This window comes from Telopea speciosissima, chromosome 1, assembly GCF_018873765.1.
Source record: "Telopea speciosissima isolate NSW1024214 ecotype Mountain lineage chromosome 1, Tspe_v1, whole genome shotgun sequence".
In the NCBI taxonomy this organism is placed as follows: Eukaryota; Viridiplantae; Streptophyta; class Magnoliopsida; order Proteales; family Proteaceae; genus Telopea; species Telopea speciosissima.
In genome coordinates this window covers 77,297,373-77,315,810 of record NC_057916.1, presented here as the reverse complement: position 1 = coordinate 77,315,810, position 18,438 = coordinate 77,297,373, and the positions used below count along the sequence as shown (strand labels likewise).

Below are 18,438 nucleotides of genomic sequence, written 5' to 3'. Positions count from 1 at the left end.
TAGTGACAAGGAATCGTCGTATAGTTTCTTGTTGGAGAATCCCTGTCTTGTTTTCCTTTTATCCCTCTTCTTGTTCTCCTTCTGGTGTTTTTGTATTCTTTAATCCTTGTTGAATATATTATGGAAGTAAGAACTAGGCGCATGGAGTGCACTGCTCCTACGCCCAGACACAGGCCTAGGGCGTGCGAAATGATCGCCGCACCCCCATAGAAAGGCAGAATGGTGTGCGCAAGGGCAGCACACCGCATGTGCCCAAATAGCGTTCTCTTTCCCATATATTATTTACTCACCCAAGAATTATATTTATATTTTTTAAAAATATATTATTTAAAAAATTAATATCTTGCAGCTAATGGATAAGAAAGATGACTTTTGTTTTTATATTTTTGCATATATACTAGAGTGGCGACTGGTTGGATCATGGAGATATGGATGAAAATGACAAGATGTTGTTGGAAAAATTGAAGCAACCTTGTGATAAGGCTGAAGATTGCTTAAAGACGAATTACTATAGAACCAAAAGGGTCACAGAAGCACTACTTCCCCTCCTTCAGCTGTCCAATTCAGCAAGAATAGTTAATGTCTCTTCTTTAGGAGGACAGCTCAAGGTAATGAACTAACCGACTTAGCATAGCACCAGGATTAGCAAGTCCTTAATCTTAGTGAATGGTAAATATGAGATTTAATGGAAAAATACCAAGTTGTAATTAATGCATATTATAGTTTATGTTTTCTCAGTATTAAGGTTCCATCTTAAAATCAATTGGTTCAATGTGGGGTGGCCTCTTGTGGCTCTTATACTTGATAGTTGAAGCACCCAGAGCTGATGTGGGATTACTCAATACTCCCCCTTATGTGCAAGCCGGCCTTCTTGTGGGCTTTGTCTTCGTGGGTGGAGCAGGACCCATCATTGACAGAGGCCCAATGTTATACCCGCACCCCAGGAGTATAATTAATTATTAATTCTTCCCCGTGACGTGTAGTTATCACTACCACGTATGCCGGTGAGTTGTTCTCACTGGTGGTCAAACCCAGCTATATTGACCATAGTACGAGGTTGCCTGTGGAAACTAGTCGGGACCACGGAGGTTGCACCTTGACGTGTCAGGGGTAAGTAGTTGACCAAATTTTGTTGTGTGTTTACTGCCCTCTCAAAGCCCTCGAAGTGTGGTCCAAAGGCCCGACCTCTTATGGTGGGAACCACCTTCCTACTCGCATCGGAGGCAAGGTTACTGGCTGCCTCCGACCCCGCATCCAATGCGCTAACAAGGACCCTTGTGGGTGAGACCCGTGGCTAAGGTGCTATTGGTGCCCTGCCATGTTTGACCCTACCCAAATAGACCCTAGGTTACACTTATGAGGCCTTATCCAAATAGGCCAATAAATGTGAAGTCTATATGAGAGAGAGGGGTAAGACTATTCCTTAGTCTTTCTTTTTTCTTTCTCTTTCCTAACCTAATCGTGAAAGGAGAGGAGAGCTTTGAAGAGAGGAGGAGAAGGAGGAGAAGGAAGGGAAGAAGAAGAAGGAAACGGCGCTGGGTTTGGAGCTTTAAAGAGGGCACCTCGTGTGTACCTCAAACCAGGTAAGCCAAGTGCCCTTTTCCCCCATTTTTCTCTCTTCCCCCTTGCTCGTTTGAGCTTGGGTGGTTCGTTGGTTGCAGCCCCAAGATGGGGATTTCTTTTTGGAAACCCAAAGGGTTAGCTCGAGCCATGTGTAGTTTCCCCTTGTAGGATGCTATCCCATTTTCATTATAATCTTATAAAGACCTCTATTTTGACCTCTTGCTGAATCTATTTGACTCTAAAGCTTCAACCACCAAAGAAAACCCCAAATCTGGATTTTTGAGCTTTTGATCCTTTAAACCCCCTTAAATCTTTGAATGTTGGGTGTTTCTAAGACCCAAATAGACTCCAAGACACCCCTCCCTAGTCCCTTGAGGCTTAGAGAACCAAATGGGACAACCCGGGGCTTTTAAAGACCTTGAAATCACACTTGGGTTGCATCGGAGGCAAGATCTGCGTGAGTCCGATGTTTGCCTCCGATGTGTCCCGAGCCTGCAGGAAGGTCGGAGGCAAGGTCGGAGGCAGGCCTGCTGAGTCCGACGTTGCCTCCGATGCAGCTTTTAAGGCTTATAACTTATGTAAACGGTGGGGTTTCTCTATGAGGCCTCCCTACACTCTCTCACACTCTTATTCACTTCCATAGGCGCCAACATATGTGCAATGGGGTGATTTTGAGTGGGAATCATTGCGCTATACAAACTCCATTTGAAGTAATTGGTGAGTGGGTTTGGGTGACTGTTGAGCTTGTTTACTATTGCTTATTCATGCATTTATGAATTATATTGTGACATTATCATTCAAGCATGATTGCATATTTGCATTTATTCTTATTCGATGATGATGATTTGGATGATATGGATTTGTGTTGGGTTACGGTGCCAGGAAGTCATCGCACCGGAACCCCGAAAGGAATTGTATATTGCATCTCATTCTTGTGTATGCGCCGTGTTGTCTTGGTACCCGGTGTTAGATGGAATGGGACGTTGACACACCCGGATGTACCTCTCAACACGATAGGATTCATGTAGTATATCCGTGGTTAGGCTCGGTTCCTATGCTACGACCCTTACCAACAGGGGTTTAGGTGTTGGGTAGCCGAGCACTCGCGCCTGTGGAGAGTTAGAGAGGCCAGGCCGGGGGTAGTAATGGTTATCGGGTCCTGCCTCGGGTGGTGATGACTACGACCGGCGGGGCTCCATAGTAATAATTGAGGTTGCATTGTGGTGAGAATGGAAGGATCCACAATGTCTTCCCGAGTTATTGCGAGCATATACCCATTGACTTAGCATTATGTGTTAGGTGGTAAATGAATTAATAATAGCATGCACCATGGACTATTTGTGATTGTGTGATTGTGCATCCCCTTTTCTCTCTCACTAGCTCGGTGGAGCTAACCCCGTGTGTACACATTCTTTTTAGATTTTGATGCGATGATTACGTGGAGCCGGAGACCGTGGCGAGGATCATGGCGATTGTTGCCCATGATGATTGTGCCTACGGGTTGTCTTGTTACTTGGGATCGTTCCCGTTTTATTATTATTTTAGAGCATTGTGCTTTGTATAAACTTTTATGTTTTACCTTTTGGTAGCTACTTGATGGTCATAAGAATTTTATAACTATGTTACTTATTATCATTAGCCAATGAACATCTTATAATCATTTCATTTACGCTTTCGCAAACTCGACTTGTCTTGGAATGTAATATTCCTTTGTCTTTCGTACTCGATATTATTGTATTTTAATATTGGTTTATGACCGTGAGTTGGCCATCGCATCGAGATCCTGGCGGTGAGGTGGGATGACGCGTGTCACCTCAATCATACCCGATATTGTATTCTATCCCTTGTCGGGATAGGGGTGTGACAACATGGTATCGTGAGCAATGATGCTCTGCACCAACCACAGCTCTTGCGGACTCTTGATTTACTCTCCACAATTAGGTTCTAAATTAAAAATCTTCAAGAACATAAATGATTGTGTGCAGACATAGGAGAAGACTGATTGTGGTGAAACAAGGACTTAGAAGATAATAGGTAATATGGAACTTAGGACTTGAACCATAGGCTGTTAAGCTACAACTATGTAATGTCTTAAGTAGGTCATAGTATAACCACGCACAATTATCAGCAATGATTTAAACAAGAAAGAATTAAGTAAATACATAGAGATACATATAAGATTAATTACAAATATCAAATTGTTCCAAATTTTCTTAGGAGGCAATCATATCCTTCTTATTTCAACATTCATGATTTCATCTATTCCAATAAAAACATATGACTCCATCCTGCTCGATCAAGAGATACCAATCTAAACACCATAATTGTTCCATATTCTCTGTTTGGGCATAACTGTGCCTTTCCCAACTCAGAATGCAAGACCCCATTTGTTCCAATTCGAAACATTTGATTCTGGTTATCTCGAGATTAAATATACAAGTCTACCATTTCTAAAAGTTCCCAGTTGTTCATCCTAAGACAAGAACTATAAGAACCGATCCGGGATAACTTCAATTTGTTGAGAGAAAGTTGGGATAGTCATTTGCACCACTCCACCATCGCGACCAAGAAAGGTGTTGATGTCATCTACCCCTCTCTCGATACCCTCTAGGCGCCGAGTCCGGTCGAAGAGTTGCTTCGTGACCTCATCGAGCCATCCACCACTCGTAGGTTCAACCGCCTTATGGCCGACAGAATGTCACTACCTCTCGCCTGATGAAGGAGTAGGGATTCCTTCCAGGTGAATAGTAGGTCTTCTTTTCCCCAATGGAGACATTGATAATGCCGCCAACTATGCTGCAGTGAAGGCTATAGGAACCCCCTTACATATAAAACAACCCGATAGTTTTGTGTGCCGGTTCCGGTGTTCGATTTGCATAGAAATATCCGATGAGTTTTGGGTAATATGGTTCAGGGAGGTTGAGAATGTCGGTCCACCCCAATGCCTCGAATCTCTATTCCATCTTGTATGCTTTGAGATCATCCAACACTACATTTCGCCCCTTCCATTATATTTCTGAAGCGAAAGTAGTCTTGATAAAGCTCTTGGTCCTCTATCTTTTGAAACCATAGTGGATCTATGACAGTTGGTGCAACTTGTTCCACGTATGCACGCCGTGTTCTTGGAGCCATTGATTGTTTTAACCTGCAGCCAAAAGCCAAGTAGATAGCAAAGTAATACCTTGAATGTTAAGGCCTAAGTAGATGATCAATGTAAGGTTGTGAAGTTCAAAACCTAGCCCTTGATTTTCCTTTCAAAGCAAATTGAATTACAGTAGGATTCTTAGGCTAGAAAATTCTGATTTTATCCAATTGTGATCTAAGAAGTTGGGAAAAAGGGAAGGCATGGCCATTATGTGAATGACATGATAAATAATGAAGATTCATGGTCATATTATGCCTAGGACATGATATTTTATACAAAGTAGAAAGTTCAAACAAGAAGTAGACTTGTTCGATCATGGAGCATGCCTTGAACTTCAAAGAAATTTTTTCAGATTTTGTGGTTGGAAGTTTGAATCTTGAAAAACAAGTAAATATGGTTTGTGACAACTCAGAGAATGTAAGCTAAGCCCTATCTAGTAAGACCGAATCAAATATGGCAAAAGAGAAGATGAAATATTCTAAGGATTTTATCAACAATCATGTATACAAGAAAATATGTTTGAAGATAAGACAATATGATAATTTTCTATGAGATTTTATGGCATGTAAAAAAAAAAAAAATTAGATTTGAACTTGGAGAGTTTTCCCAAAATATTGTGAATTGAGGACTTTACCACAACCAAAACCTAAACATAATCCTAGTAAAATTCAACTAGACTTGACAAACATAGCAACAATCTCTAAAATGCTTGCAAAGACTTGAAAATTTATAAAAGATGCAATAATCAAACAAGGATCCAACAACTTAGTGCCATCGATCAAATAGGACTTGATTTACACCCAAAAACCCTAGTTCCAATCGGTTTGGCATGGATTTGGTGTACATGGTCATGGTATTACAAGCAAAGTCAAGACATGATCACAACTTGAGATGATTCATCCCAAATCCAAGAAAGAGAAAGTAGGAATGAGAAGAAAGTCATATCATGAACAAGTAAGAGTTGAACCTTGAGGCTTAGGATTACAAGGAAACCACCTAAGGGGAGCTTAAATGGAAGTCCCTGTAGAGATTTTCTCCCTACGGTTATGTCCTTTTCTTTGAAGCCAAAAATGAGTTTTAAAACTCGTGGCTCTGTTTTTGTTAAAATTCTACGAACAAGCGAACGAACGGATCCACTTGTCGTGAATCCGCTCTGCACAAAACTTGAAATTATCATTTTAAAACGTGCGGATCAACGAACGGATCCACACTCATGCGTCTATCCATAGATTCGTTTGACTTCAACTCTCTCTGCCTTTGAGACTTCGAGACCGGACGAATGAACGGATTTGCATTCTACATCCGCCTGTTAATCCGCTTTACCTATTTTCACGGAGGAGCCACGAACGCACCGGAGTGCTGACGTCGCTTGTGAGTCCACCCGATTTTCTTTTAAGATTTTGAGCCTATTTTGGAGACCTTTTGACCACACTTATATGTGATGATTATGTGCCTATACCCTAGATCGGACACCCGTTGTGTGACCCATTGGTGGGAACCACCTAAGTCTAGTCAATACCTTGAATTGAAAGAGGTTAGGACTTGTACCCGATCGGGCCAGCTAATAAAAAGTAGCGGGCATTGGTAACCGTTGTGACTCCTCTCTTACATAAAGGAAGAAGAGTTACCTTTGAGGATGAAGATCCTTAGACCCTATGAATGTAAGGACTCAAACCTTATGGATAGGAAAACCTAAATCTATGCGGGTAGAGACCCTTAAGGGGGTGCGTAGAATCTAAACCTGTGGGTAGGTACTAGGAAAGGAAAGTAATAGGCTGGTTTGGGCTGTTTATTTGAGTAAGCCATGAAGGTCACGTGTATTTGGAAGTCACTCATAACACCTCAAGCTAGTGATGACTCTATTTGGACTTTACTTGGTCCATCCAAACCTTGTTTAGACTCATAGAGAAAGTCCTACACCGTGATTCGACTTTCCAAAGAAAGGACTTAGCGAACCGCACTGAGAACTTCTTGTTCTTGTGGATTGACCTAGATGACAGCTATGTCCATAGGGATTTGAATGTAATTATTGAATCTATGCCTACATATTGGTGTGATAAATATATATAGATATCCCTTAGAACCTTGGACTTGTGTGACGAGTGATTCTCTGGTACTATAAGTATGACTTACCTCGACCTTGCTATGAAACTAGTTGGACCCCGACCTTGGTTGACCAAACCTTAGGGTAATGAATAATGAATTTAATGACCGAGTAGGTTAATTTATTGAGACCTGCTTGAAGAGTTGACTTGGACCAAAACTATTGAAGGGTTATTGGTTCTCGAAAGAGGACTGATGTGGACTCTTCCCGTGGGATAACCGTGTAGTAGGTTTAAAGGTTGTGAAAGCTAAAACGAAGGATGTAACAAAACCTTCTCCAACGACAGATATGAATGGGGTAATGGATCACCAAATGCGTTCCCTCCGTGATCGGGAGTGAACAATAGGAGATTCCATCAATATTCTAAATCATTCTAAAGTTGGGTTAGGTAATGAGACAACCGGATGTGAAAGCCTTCGAATGTGAACCCTATGTTGGGTCATGGACAGTTAAATCCTGTAACCCAAGAATGACCAGAGTATTGAAGGCTAGAGTGGTATCACCCGATCCGGAAGATCTAGGGAACCTTTGTTCCTTGAGACTTAACTTAGTAGTTGGAACCCCGTTTTCCTAGGGTTATTGTGAACCACACCCTGGTAATGTGACCCGTAAGGAAAAGAGAATTGTGGAACCCGACTTGTCTGTGACATGTAGGCACTGCCTCATCTTGACCCGACCTTTGACTTAGTTTAAGATGTGGGTGACTTGGGATGTTGTTATCCAACACCCTTATCACTGAGACCCTAGCGCCTCAAATTTCGGGGACGAAATTTCTTGTAAGGTGGGAGAATGTTATACCCGCACCCCAGGAGTATAATTAATTATTAATTCTTCCCCGTGACGTGTAGTTATCACGCCACGTATGCCGGTGAGTTGTTCTCACCGGTGGTCAAACCCACTATATTGACCATAGTACGAGGTTGCCTGTGGAAACTAGTCGGGACCACGGAGGTTGCACCTTGACGTGTCGGGGGTAAGTAGTTGACCAAATTTTGTTGTGTGTTTACTGCCCTCTCAAAGCCCTCGAAGTGTGGTCCAAAGGCCCGACCTCTTATGGTGGGAACCACCTTCCTACTCGCATCGGAGGCAAGGTTCTGGCTGCCTCCGACCCCGCATCCAATGCCGCTAACAAGGACCCTTGTGGGTGAGACCCGTGGCTAAGGTGCTATTGGTGCCCGCCATGTTTGACCCTACCCAAATAGACCCTAGGTTACACTTATGAGGCCTTATCCAAATAGGCCAATAAATGTGAAGTCTATATGAGAGAGAGGGGTAAGACTATTCCTTAGTCTTTCTTTTTTCTTTCTCTTTCCTAACCTAATCGTGAAAGGAGAGGAGAGCTTTGAAGAGAGGAGGAGAAGGAGGAGAAGGAAGGGAAGAAGAAGAAGGAAACGGTCGTGGGTTTGGAGCTTTAAAGAGGGCACCTCGTGTGTACCTCAAACCAGGTAAGCCAAGTGCCCTTTTCCCCCATTTTTCTCTCTTCCCCCTTGCTCGCTTGAGCTTGGGTGGTTCGTTGGTTGCAGCCCCAAGATGGGGATTTCTTTTGGAAACCCAAAGGGTTAGCTCGAGCCATGTGTAGTTTCCCCTTGTAGGATGCTATCCCATTTTCATTACAATCTTATAAAGACCTCTATTTTGACCTCTTGCTGAATCTATTTGATTCTAAAGCTTCAACCACCAAAGAAAACCCCAAATCTGGATTTTTGAGCTTTGATCCTTTAAACCCCCTTAAATCTTTGAATGTTGGGTGTTTCTAAGACCCAAATAGACTCCAAGACACCCCTCCCTAGTCCCTTGAGGCTTAGAGAACCAAATGGGACAACCCTGGGCTTTTAAAGACCTTGAAATCACACTTGGGTTGCATCGGAGGCAAGACTGCGTGAGTCCGATGTTTGCCTCCGATGTGTCCCGAGCTCGGGAAGGTCGGAGGCAGGCAAGGCGGAGGCAGGCGCTGAGTCCGACGTTGCCTCCGATGCAGTTTTTAAGGCTTATAACTTATGTAAACGGTGGGGTTTCTCTATGAGGCCTCCCCTACACTCTCTCACACTCTTATTCACTTCCATAGGCGCCAACATATGTGCAATGGGGTGATTTTGAGCGGAATCATTGCGCTTATACAAACTCCATTTGAAGTAATTGGTGAGTGGGTTTGGGTGACTGTTGAGCTTGTTTACTATTGCTTATTCATGCATTTATGAATTATATTGTGACATTATCATTCAAGCATGATTGCATATTTGCATTTATTCTTATTCGATGATGATGATTTGGATGATATGGATTTGTGTTGGGTTACGGTGCCGGGAAGTACGCACCGAACCCCGAATTACGTGGAATTGTATATTGCATCTCATTCTTGTCTGTATGCGCCGTGTTGTGCCGGTACCCGGTGTTAGATGGAATGGGACGTTGACACACCCGGATGTACCTCTCAACACGATAGGATTCATGTAGTATATCCGTGGTTAGGCTCGGTTCCCTATGCTACGACCCTTACCAACAGGGGTTTAGGTGTTGGGTAGCCGAGCACCGCGCTGTGGAGAGTTAGAGAGGCCAGGCCAGGGTAGTAATGGTTATCGGGTCCGCCTCGGGTGGTGATGACTACGACCGCGCGGGCTCCATAGTAATAATTGAGGTTGCATTGTGGTGAGAATGGAAGGATCCACAATGTCTTCCCGAGTTATTGCAGTAGCATATACCCATTGACTTAGCATTATGTGTTAGGTGGTAAATGAATTAATAATAGCATGCACCATGGACTATTTGTGATTGTGTGATTGTGCATCCCCTTTTCTCTCTCACTAGCTCGGTGGAACTAACTCCCGTGTACACATTCTTTTTAGATTTTGATGCGGATGATTACTGTGGAGCCGAGACCGTGGATCGAGGATCATGGCGATTGTTGCCCATGATGATTGTGCCTACGGGTTGTACTGTTACTTGGGATCGTTCCCGTTTTATTATTATTTTAGAGCATTGTGCTTTGTATAAACTTTTATGTTTTACCTTTTTGGTAGCTACTTGATGGTCATAAGAATTTTATAACTATGTTACTTATTATCATTAGCCAATGAACATCTTATAATCATTTCATTTACGCTTTCGCAAACTCTGACCTGTCTTGGAATGTAATATTCCTTTGTCTTTCGTACTCTGATATTATTGTATTTTAATATTGGTTTATGACTGTGAGTTGGCCACTGCATCGAGATCCTGGCGGTGAGGTGGGATGACGCGTGTCACCCCAATCATACCCTGATATTGTATTCTATCCCTTGTCGGGATAGGGGTGTGACACCCAACATACCCGCTTTGATACCCATATTAAGCTTCCATCTTAAAACCAATTATTGATTCAAAGTGGGGTGGCCTATTGTGGCTCTTATACTTGATAGTCGGAGCACCCATAGCCGATGTAGGATTACCTTAATACTCAGAAACATGCAATGAATTTCTATATTTTTTATTGCATTTTATTTTCCGATCATTGTTTCAGTTTATATACAACAAGAAGATTAAAGCAGAATTAGATAACATCGACGATCTAACAGAAGAGAGATTAGATGAGCTGGTGGAATGGTATCTCATGGATTTAAAGGAGGATGTGTTGGAGGCTAATGGCTGGCCATTAACTATATTAGCATATAAAGTCTCCAAATCAGCCATGAATGCATATACAAGGATTCTTGCCAAGAAGTTTTCCAAATTGGACATAAACTGTGTTAATCCTGGTTATGTGAAAACAAACATAACAGGTAACACAGGGATATTGACAGCTGAAGAAGGTGCTAGAGCACCTGTCAAGTTGGCTTTGTTAGCTGATGATGGCCCTTTTGGGCTCTTCTTTGATCAGATGGAAGTCTCTACCTTCTAATCCAAGACGAGAGAGAGAGAGAGAGAGAGAAAAGGAGGAAAAACCTGATTACTGGAGAAGGAAAAAAATAAAAAAATAAAAACATCTTGATATGCATTTCTAAATTAATAGAAGAAAATAGAAGCATTGTATGGATTAATATTAAAAAAAGTTTGAAAAAAGATTCCTACACGCCTTGCTGCCATGTGTACAGATGATGTGGTTTGTTATTCTGACTCTTGGTGGATAGAGAGGTCATGGTCTTAGATTAGCCATGCAGCTGATGTGGCTGGTTATTCTGATCCATCAAAGCAAAAAACTGATTGAAATGGCTCAACCAGGCCCACTTTAGCAAATGTATTTAAATCTGAGAATATTATAGCATTGTCTGTTGTAGCCGAAATTTGAGTTTGTGACGTGGACAACCTGCAAAGATGAAAAGCCAAGTTTACTATTTAGAATACGGATTTACTAGTTTACTCAACTCAGTTTCTAAGTAAATTGGTTTCATGGTTATTTAAAAAACGACTAAATTTGTCAAGTTTGTCATGATTGAGGTAAAAATAATGATTTTAACTTGGATGATTTATGATTGAGTCTCATCATTTTTTACCCTAATCTAGTCTATATAACTCTTGATTAGATTTCCAAAATTTTGACTTGACTCGGACGACTGGGTCCCATCAAAACATAGTTTTCGAACTATGGTTCAGAGTCCTATATTCTTAGAGATCTCCATCATTAAACTTCCAAAAATGGACCTTGAAACATCAGTCAATCTAGTACCTCCTTTAAAAAAAAAATAGTAATAGTAAACTGTTCCTTATCTTCTTGACAACCGTAGATAAATTCAGCCACTTGACTGTAACCGGTAGTTCAGTTGGCAACCACATAATATTAAAGAGTAATTGTTTGGCTAAAAATTTGATAGAGTTTGGATTTATGGAACTTGTTGTACTCTTATAGGAACAATAAAAATTGTTCTCTGCTGGGAGGGGGGCAAAATGACCGTTACGCCCCCCATGAAAAGTAGAAATCTTGCCCCTCCCCCCGAGATGCTAGCGTGTGCACTCTCATTGATTGTTGTGCGCGCATGGCCCCTGCGCTCCCCAAGAAATTCATATGTTTTTTCAAAGCATGGAACAAGCTCTTTTAGGGTTTGTCTTCAAGCTCTTCAATACTTTAAAAAGTTAAAGAGAAACTACAGATTCAATTCATCAATCTTCCTCCTTATATATTTACCAAAAAAAAAATCTTCCCCCTTTTATTGTTCTCCCATTACATCCTTAAAGATTAAGAGAACCTTGATCAATCTCAACCCCTAAACAATCCTATGGTTGTTGATATTCAATTACAAAGAATGGAAATAATTAAGAAAGTGGGAAATAATACTAATAGAAACTAATAAAATTGGTAACTAATAAATCACCAAGCATCTCTAGGAAGGAAGCCATAGCCTTGGAGATGAAGAAATAGCATTTAAGGAAGCAATTCCTTGAGAATGGTCGAAGAAAACGCTGATTACGAACTTGGGCCAGTCGACGGGCTTGTATGGGCAGTCAACCAGGCCAGGTCTTAGATTGTTGTGTCCTGCTACTCTTGAAATCGTGCCTTGACATGGTTTGAACGCATAAGCTCCTTGGGACGTTGTGGACTCCTTCAAGTTAGAATAAAATAAGATAGTCAGAAAGTATAAGACTAGAAATATAATAAACGAATAGTAAATACAAGACTTATCTGATTAGTATGATACCGATATACTCTTGTAGAAAAAATAACACCAATACACGTCCTCTTGTGTAATCCGAACAGTAAATGGTAGAGTTGAGTCGTATTGGATACTTTTCTTAAGGTTTATAAACGTCTCAATTTGTGCAATTTGGATTGATCATGCACTTCCGAACGCTATACTCACTAACTCATTGACACAAATACACTAAGATAGAGAGTAAAACAAATTTAAGATTTCTTCAAATAGTGTTAAATCAAATGAGCAAAACCTCATTTCTTTGTATAGGAGAGGAAGAGACACACCTAAGGGATGTCTCCAAAAGATATGCCTCAAGTCATGTCTTTTCCTACAAGGTTTGTTTGTTAGCCATTCAAACAAATCTTTCAATAGACATACCCATTGACTATTTAGGTGCCTAGTAGGAAAGGACTCAACCCTCTAACACATCTTTTATAAAACAAAATAATATTTTGAATCTTAATATTTTAAAATCATATAAAATTCCATCAATCTCTCACAAGATTCAAAATACCGATAAAACAAAACACTAAACTAGTGAGTACATTAAACATAATAGGACACATCGTTGCAGGTGTCTTTCAAACTTGAACCTACACTAGGTCTGATGAACTTCGCTATAGAGTACAGGTGAAGTCAGACTCCCGTTCATGACAAAACTGGACATTTTTAAAATGGGTGTTGTCCCCTACCTTGGTCTCATGGATGTTTAAGAGTTCGCCTTTAAAACTCTCATTGGTAGGCGGCCTCACCTCCTACATCCATTAAGGTCAACCAGTGTGCACCCCAATTAACACCCCCCCCACATTTCATAGGATTTGACTTGATTAAGAGTATCTAACTCAACCTCATTTCATTGTGGCGATACTACTTTCCCATGTAATCAGAATGAACAAACATTTACTTGCTATCTCTTTGAAAAGAGACTCTACATACGAATACATGCATTCTCATAATAACCCCCACATTTTGGGTTTACTACATTTATATATAAATATCAATAAAATATTAATATGCCCTTTATGGGAAGACTATAACCTCCACACTTCCATACTAACTCACCCATGCAACTTTACTTGCATATCAAATACATAACATATCATACATTAATATTCATGCTCCCATATTTATATATACATAATTACATGCACAAATATTGATGGATTGTGTGTCCAACCAATACACATTATACAATACCATTTGTCTCAATGGACAATCAACTAGGTCAATCAATATAATTATACGGCTTTATTAGCCAATACTTGGATTTACCATAATCCAAACACCTAACACACAAAGACATATCTTAAATTATGCCTCATAAACATGCTGTCTATTCATATAGCACCATACATATAAAGTATGGAAAAATCGTCACAGAAATACAATATGTCATGCACAAAGAACCAATACGAAAACAGAATTTAATAACGATCCAAATCAGTTTTTGTCTTCATCCAAAACTTCAGATAAGATAATATACACTAATTCAATACATGCTCTTATGTAATCAACTTGTCCCTAAAATTAATATGGAACACTTATCCCATAGTTGGGTTTGTAACTGATTTGTACGAATCATTACCCGATAAACAAAGTGAACATGAGAGCCTCCCAAACAGAGAGAAGAAAAAAGACCACAAAGTGAGCAACTCACTAACGGGATTGCATAAAAAACTGAGTCAAGGAACAGAAATGACATCAAATAAAAACTTTAGATTGTGTGTATGCATTCTTGGAATAGAATCTAGGTCTAGAATGCATTCTGAAACCCAATTCTTTTTTATCTAAACACAAACTATTCCGAAAATGTGTACCAAACAAAACCTTGGGTCAAAGCAAGGACCACACATCACAACTAAGACGGTCATGCCTCACAAGAATCTATTAGAATTCTATATTCTTAGAAATCTCCATCACTAAACCTTCAAAGCAAGGACCATGCCTCACAACTAAGAGGGCATGAGTTCAACTTTCCTTGAGCAAACCCATCAAAAAACAGAAATAATAAAAAAAAAAAATCTACCAATTGTTCTCCCGAAAATATGGAATAGTACCTATAAAACCAAGACAAGAGCTAAAAAAATATACTAAGTCTTCCTCTAATCAAGCCCAACGGATTCATCTTCCATTGATCTCTTGCATACAAAGATATAAATGATGGAAGGAACCAATTCTAACCAACAAACAAAAAGGTATTTTTGTGTTAACTTCTACTACCATTAATTTGATTTGCTCACTAGTGCTTATAATTATAATTTTGTTTCCTTTCAGTAGGTGTGCAGTAGTTACAGGATCCAATAAAGGAATTGGATTGGAGATATGTCGTCAGCTGGCTTCCAATGGGATAATGGTTGTTCTAACTGCTAGAGACCAGAAGAGGGGTATTGAAGCTGTTGAGTCTCTCAAAACTTCTGGATTCCTTGATAATGTGGTTTTCCATCAATTAGATGTAAAGAATCCTGCAAGTATTGCTTCACTGGCAAGCTTTATTGAAACCCATTTCGGAAAACTTGATATCTTGGTGAGGATGAATCAGGAGATCCCATATGTAATTTTATACGAATCTATATACCTTCCAGTTAGTTTTGTCACCCGGTCACTGATCACATACAAAAGCCCACAAACCCAGAACATATAAGGTTTTGTGCTCCACCGTCGGATGAGGACAATCGGTTGTTGGTCGAAAAGACCAAAAACCCCCTATTAGACGTATCATCATCCCATGTGCAACAACCGTGCACGAAAACCTTACATTTTGTTTTAAAAGAAACTTCTTTTGCATCTATGTATTTATGGCATTAAATACATAAGTTTTTGGGGATGGCTCCTCTCCAGCACTCTGCCCAGGCTGCACGTGCAGTGCTGGACAGAGTGAGGCGTGAAAAGACCGCCTCACCCCTGCTCGGGCAAGGCGCAGCCCAGGCAGAATGCTGGACAGGATCTTTTTCTTGAGTTTTCATGTATGAATGCATGTGCACGACGCATTAAATGTAGTCAGATTGGTATAAATTTTCATCTCAAATGACATAAACACCCCTGCCCCGTATTTGTTGAAGTTGGGAGAATCTCCCATGTACGAATACACGTCACCCCAAAATTATTTGAGGGGGTGATTTTGAGAATCTCCCATGTACGAGTATTTTCAAAAACCAGGAGATGATTTGAGTTTCGTTTGAAAACCAAAGGGTGACGTGTAATTTATCCAAAATTATTATATATCTTGCTTGCATTTGTCTTGCTTTTATTATGTGAATTAAGATGATTTGGATTTCCTCTATGAGTTTGCTACAAAACAAAGAAATTCTTTTTTTTTCTTGCTAATAAGGTTGTCTAGACCTTCGGCCCCGACTAGTCCCCCGGGCATGCGCATACACCCTTACACATACGCACCACCAGGTCAGCAATGGATTCTATGAGAACCATAGCAGCCGTGGGGCTGACCTCAAAGTGGTAAAAGGAGTCATGGTCGAGCTCCAGGAATCGAAGAATTAAAGATCAATGTAAAAAAAGGCTTTCATTCTGTGAACCGGAGACTCAACATTGCTATCACAAGAGTTGCAAAACCTTATGGACAACCTAAGATTCTTGCAGAATTTGGAATATAGCTCTACAATTAAAGAATAGAGTTTCGTTTCGAAAGGCAATGAAAAAGATCTCCGTGCGTGGCGTGATAAGGAATCCTAGAAAAGATCGATTGAGACTCCCTCCCCGGTCCCACGGAGGGCCCGTAGGGGGTCAGCAAAGGTCTCAAATAAGAATAGATAGAAGTACTTTCTTGAGCATTAAATCACCTCAAGACCAGAAAGGCTTAGTGATCCATTAGTAAATGGGAACACTGCCTCCCCCAGTCCAATCGTTAGGTTTGGTGCGGAATGCCTTCGATCTCTTCCAAAAGTATATACCGAACTCCGATCCCGCATCCCCAGGAGAAGAATGAATCTCAGGTCGCAATGGAATGAGGGCTTAGAAGCCTAACATGTCGATTTAGACACCCTCCCTTGCCAACTGAGCTATACCCTTGGGTTTAACAAAAGGATCCTTGTGAAACTAATGATTTAATTATCTTGCAGGTGAACAATGCAGGTGAGATTGGACTGATCATAGATCCTGAGGATCTAAGAACCTTTCTTGAACGTACTGAAGTAAGTCCCCAAGTGTAACTTTCTCTTTGGGAATTTTGGAATATATATATAGTGTGTGGTGTGTGTGTGGCACTGTTCTCTGTGCCGCAGCGCAGGCTGCACCTAGGCACATGGGGGTGAGCGCAAGACTTATAAAAGGAGTTAGCACCAATTTTTGTTTTAAGCATATGCAGCAGTTATCTTGCTATTTATCTCTTTAAACTATAGATTTGAATCATTTGATGATTTCACATTTAAAAGTCTTGCTTACTTAGAGTAAAAGGGCATGTTTATAAACCTTTTTGTGATCGGATTTGACTTAATTCTAGCAAAAATATGAGGTTGTAAGCAAGTAAAAGACTAATTTTATTTTGTTAAAAAAAAAAAATCTGACAACTCTTAAATATTCCTTTTTTGGGATACTAAAATTGTGACTTGTTGGATGGAAAGATGGATGAGAATGACAAGAAATTGATAGAAAAAATGAAGCAAACTTACGCGAAGGCAGAAGATTGCTTGAAGACAAATTACTATGGAACCAAATTAGTCACAGAAGCACTACTTCACCTCCTTCAGCTATCCAATTCAGCAAGAATAGTAAATGTCTCTTCTATACAAGGACAACTCAAGGTAATGAACTAATTGATCTTGATAACAAAAATTAATTCTTTTTTATCTTTTTAAGTAAGGATTTCAATATTTTTAATTGCATTTCATTTTGTGATTAATTATTGTTTCAGTTAATACCCAACGAGAAGTTTAGAGCAGAATTGGATAACATCAAAGATCTAACAGAAGAGAGATTGGATAAGCTATTGCAATGGTATCTCAAGGATTTAAAGGAAGATATGTTGGAGGCTAATGGATGGCCATTAACTTTATCAGCTTATAAAGTCTCCAAATCTGCCATTAATGCATATACAAGGATTCTTGCCAAGAAATTTCCCAAATTGGGCATAAACTGTGTTCATCCTGGTTATGTCAAAACAGACATAACAGGTAACACAGGGATATTGACAGCTGAAGAAGGTGCTACAGCACCTGTAAAGTTGGCTTTGTTAGCTGATGATGATGGCCCTTCTGGGCTCTTCTTTGATCAAATGGAAGTGTCTACCTTCTAATTCAAGATTCAAGAGAGTTACAAATATCTTCTCATTATTGGATAAGAAAAATAAAATAAAAACATGTTGATATGCATCTCTAGTTTGTGACGTGGACGACCGGCACGCAAAAGGTGAAAAGCAAAGTTTACCGTTTAGAATACAGTGTTACGAGTTTACTCAACTCAGTTTCTAAGTGAATTGACTTTATGGTTATTTAAAAAACGACTAAATTCACCAAGTTTGTCATGACTCAGTATTTTAATAGAGTCTTAATTGACTCGGACGATTTATGACTAAGTCTCATCATTTTTTACCCTAACCTAGTCTACACGATTCTTGACCAGATTTTCCACAATTTTTACTCGATTCGACCCAATCAAAACCTATTTCTCCAACTATGATTAAGAGTCCTATATTCTTAGAGAGATCCATCATTAAACTTCCAAAGATGAACCTTGAAACATCAGTCAATCTAGTGCAATATAATTCCCAAGTTGCAATACATGTGGCAGTGTTTGGTATGCATTCTAGGTCGATTCCACATTTTTAGATGATAAAATAGTTGTCTTATTGCTCAAGAATGTAAAATCAACCTAGAATGCATACCAAACACAATCAAATTGGGCCTCATCTTCTTGACAACAGTAGATAAATTCAGCCACTTGACTCTAAGGGGTAGCTCATTTGGCAACCACATAAAGAGTAATTGTTTGGCTAAAAATTTGATAGAGTTTGGATTTGTGGAACCTATCGTACTCTTCTAGGAACGACAAAAATGTTCTCCATGGTGGTTGGG

At 40.1% G+C, this 18,438-nt stretch overlaps 2 protein-coding genes across 2 annotated transcripts in view; both read left to right on the top strand.

Moving 5' to 3' along the window:
- Window positions 1–18,438, top strand: part of LOC122654917 ((+)-neomenthol dehydrogenase-like) — a 68,978-nt gene that overhangs the window by 1,347 nt on the left and 49,193 nt on the right. The window contains exons 2-3 of the mRNA XM_043849177.1: window positions 14,693–14,939; window positions 16,489–16,560. Of these exons, the coding sequence (XP_043705112.1) occupies window positions 14,693–14,939; window positions 16,489–16,560 (319 nt within the window). The remainder of the gene's footprint in view (window positions 1–14,692; window positions 14,940–16,488; window positions 16,561–18,438) is intronic.
- LOC122662641 (salutaridine reductase-like) lies at window positions 406–10,691 on the top strand. Its single transcript, XM_043858340.1, has 2 exons — window positions 406–608; window positions 10,309–10,691. The coding sequence occupies exons 1-2, from the start codon at window positions 429–431 to the stop codon at window positions 10,684–10,686; spliced, it is 558 nt and encodes a 185-aa protein (XP_043714275.1). The 5' UTR covers window positions 406–428; the 3' UTR covers window positions 10,687–10,691.

What these genes read in the sequence shown, in the direction of transcription:
- LOC122662641 (XM_043858340.1), top strand. Translation starts at nt 429, where the DNA reads ATGGATGAAAATGACAAGATGTTGTTGGAAAAATTGAAGCAACCTTGT. An exon ending in CTTTAGGAGGACAGCTCAAG is followed by an intron (nt 609 to 10,308) that starts GTAATGAACTAA and finishes TCATTGTTTCAG; the next exon opens with TTTATATACAACAAGAAGAT.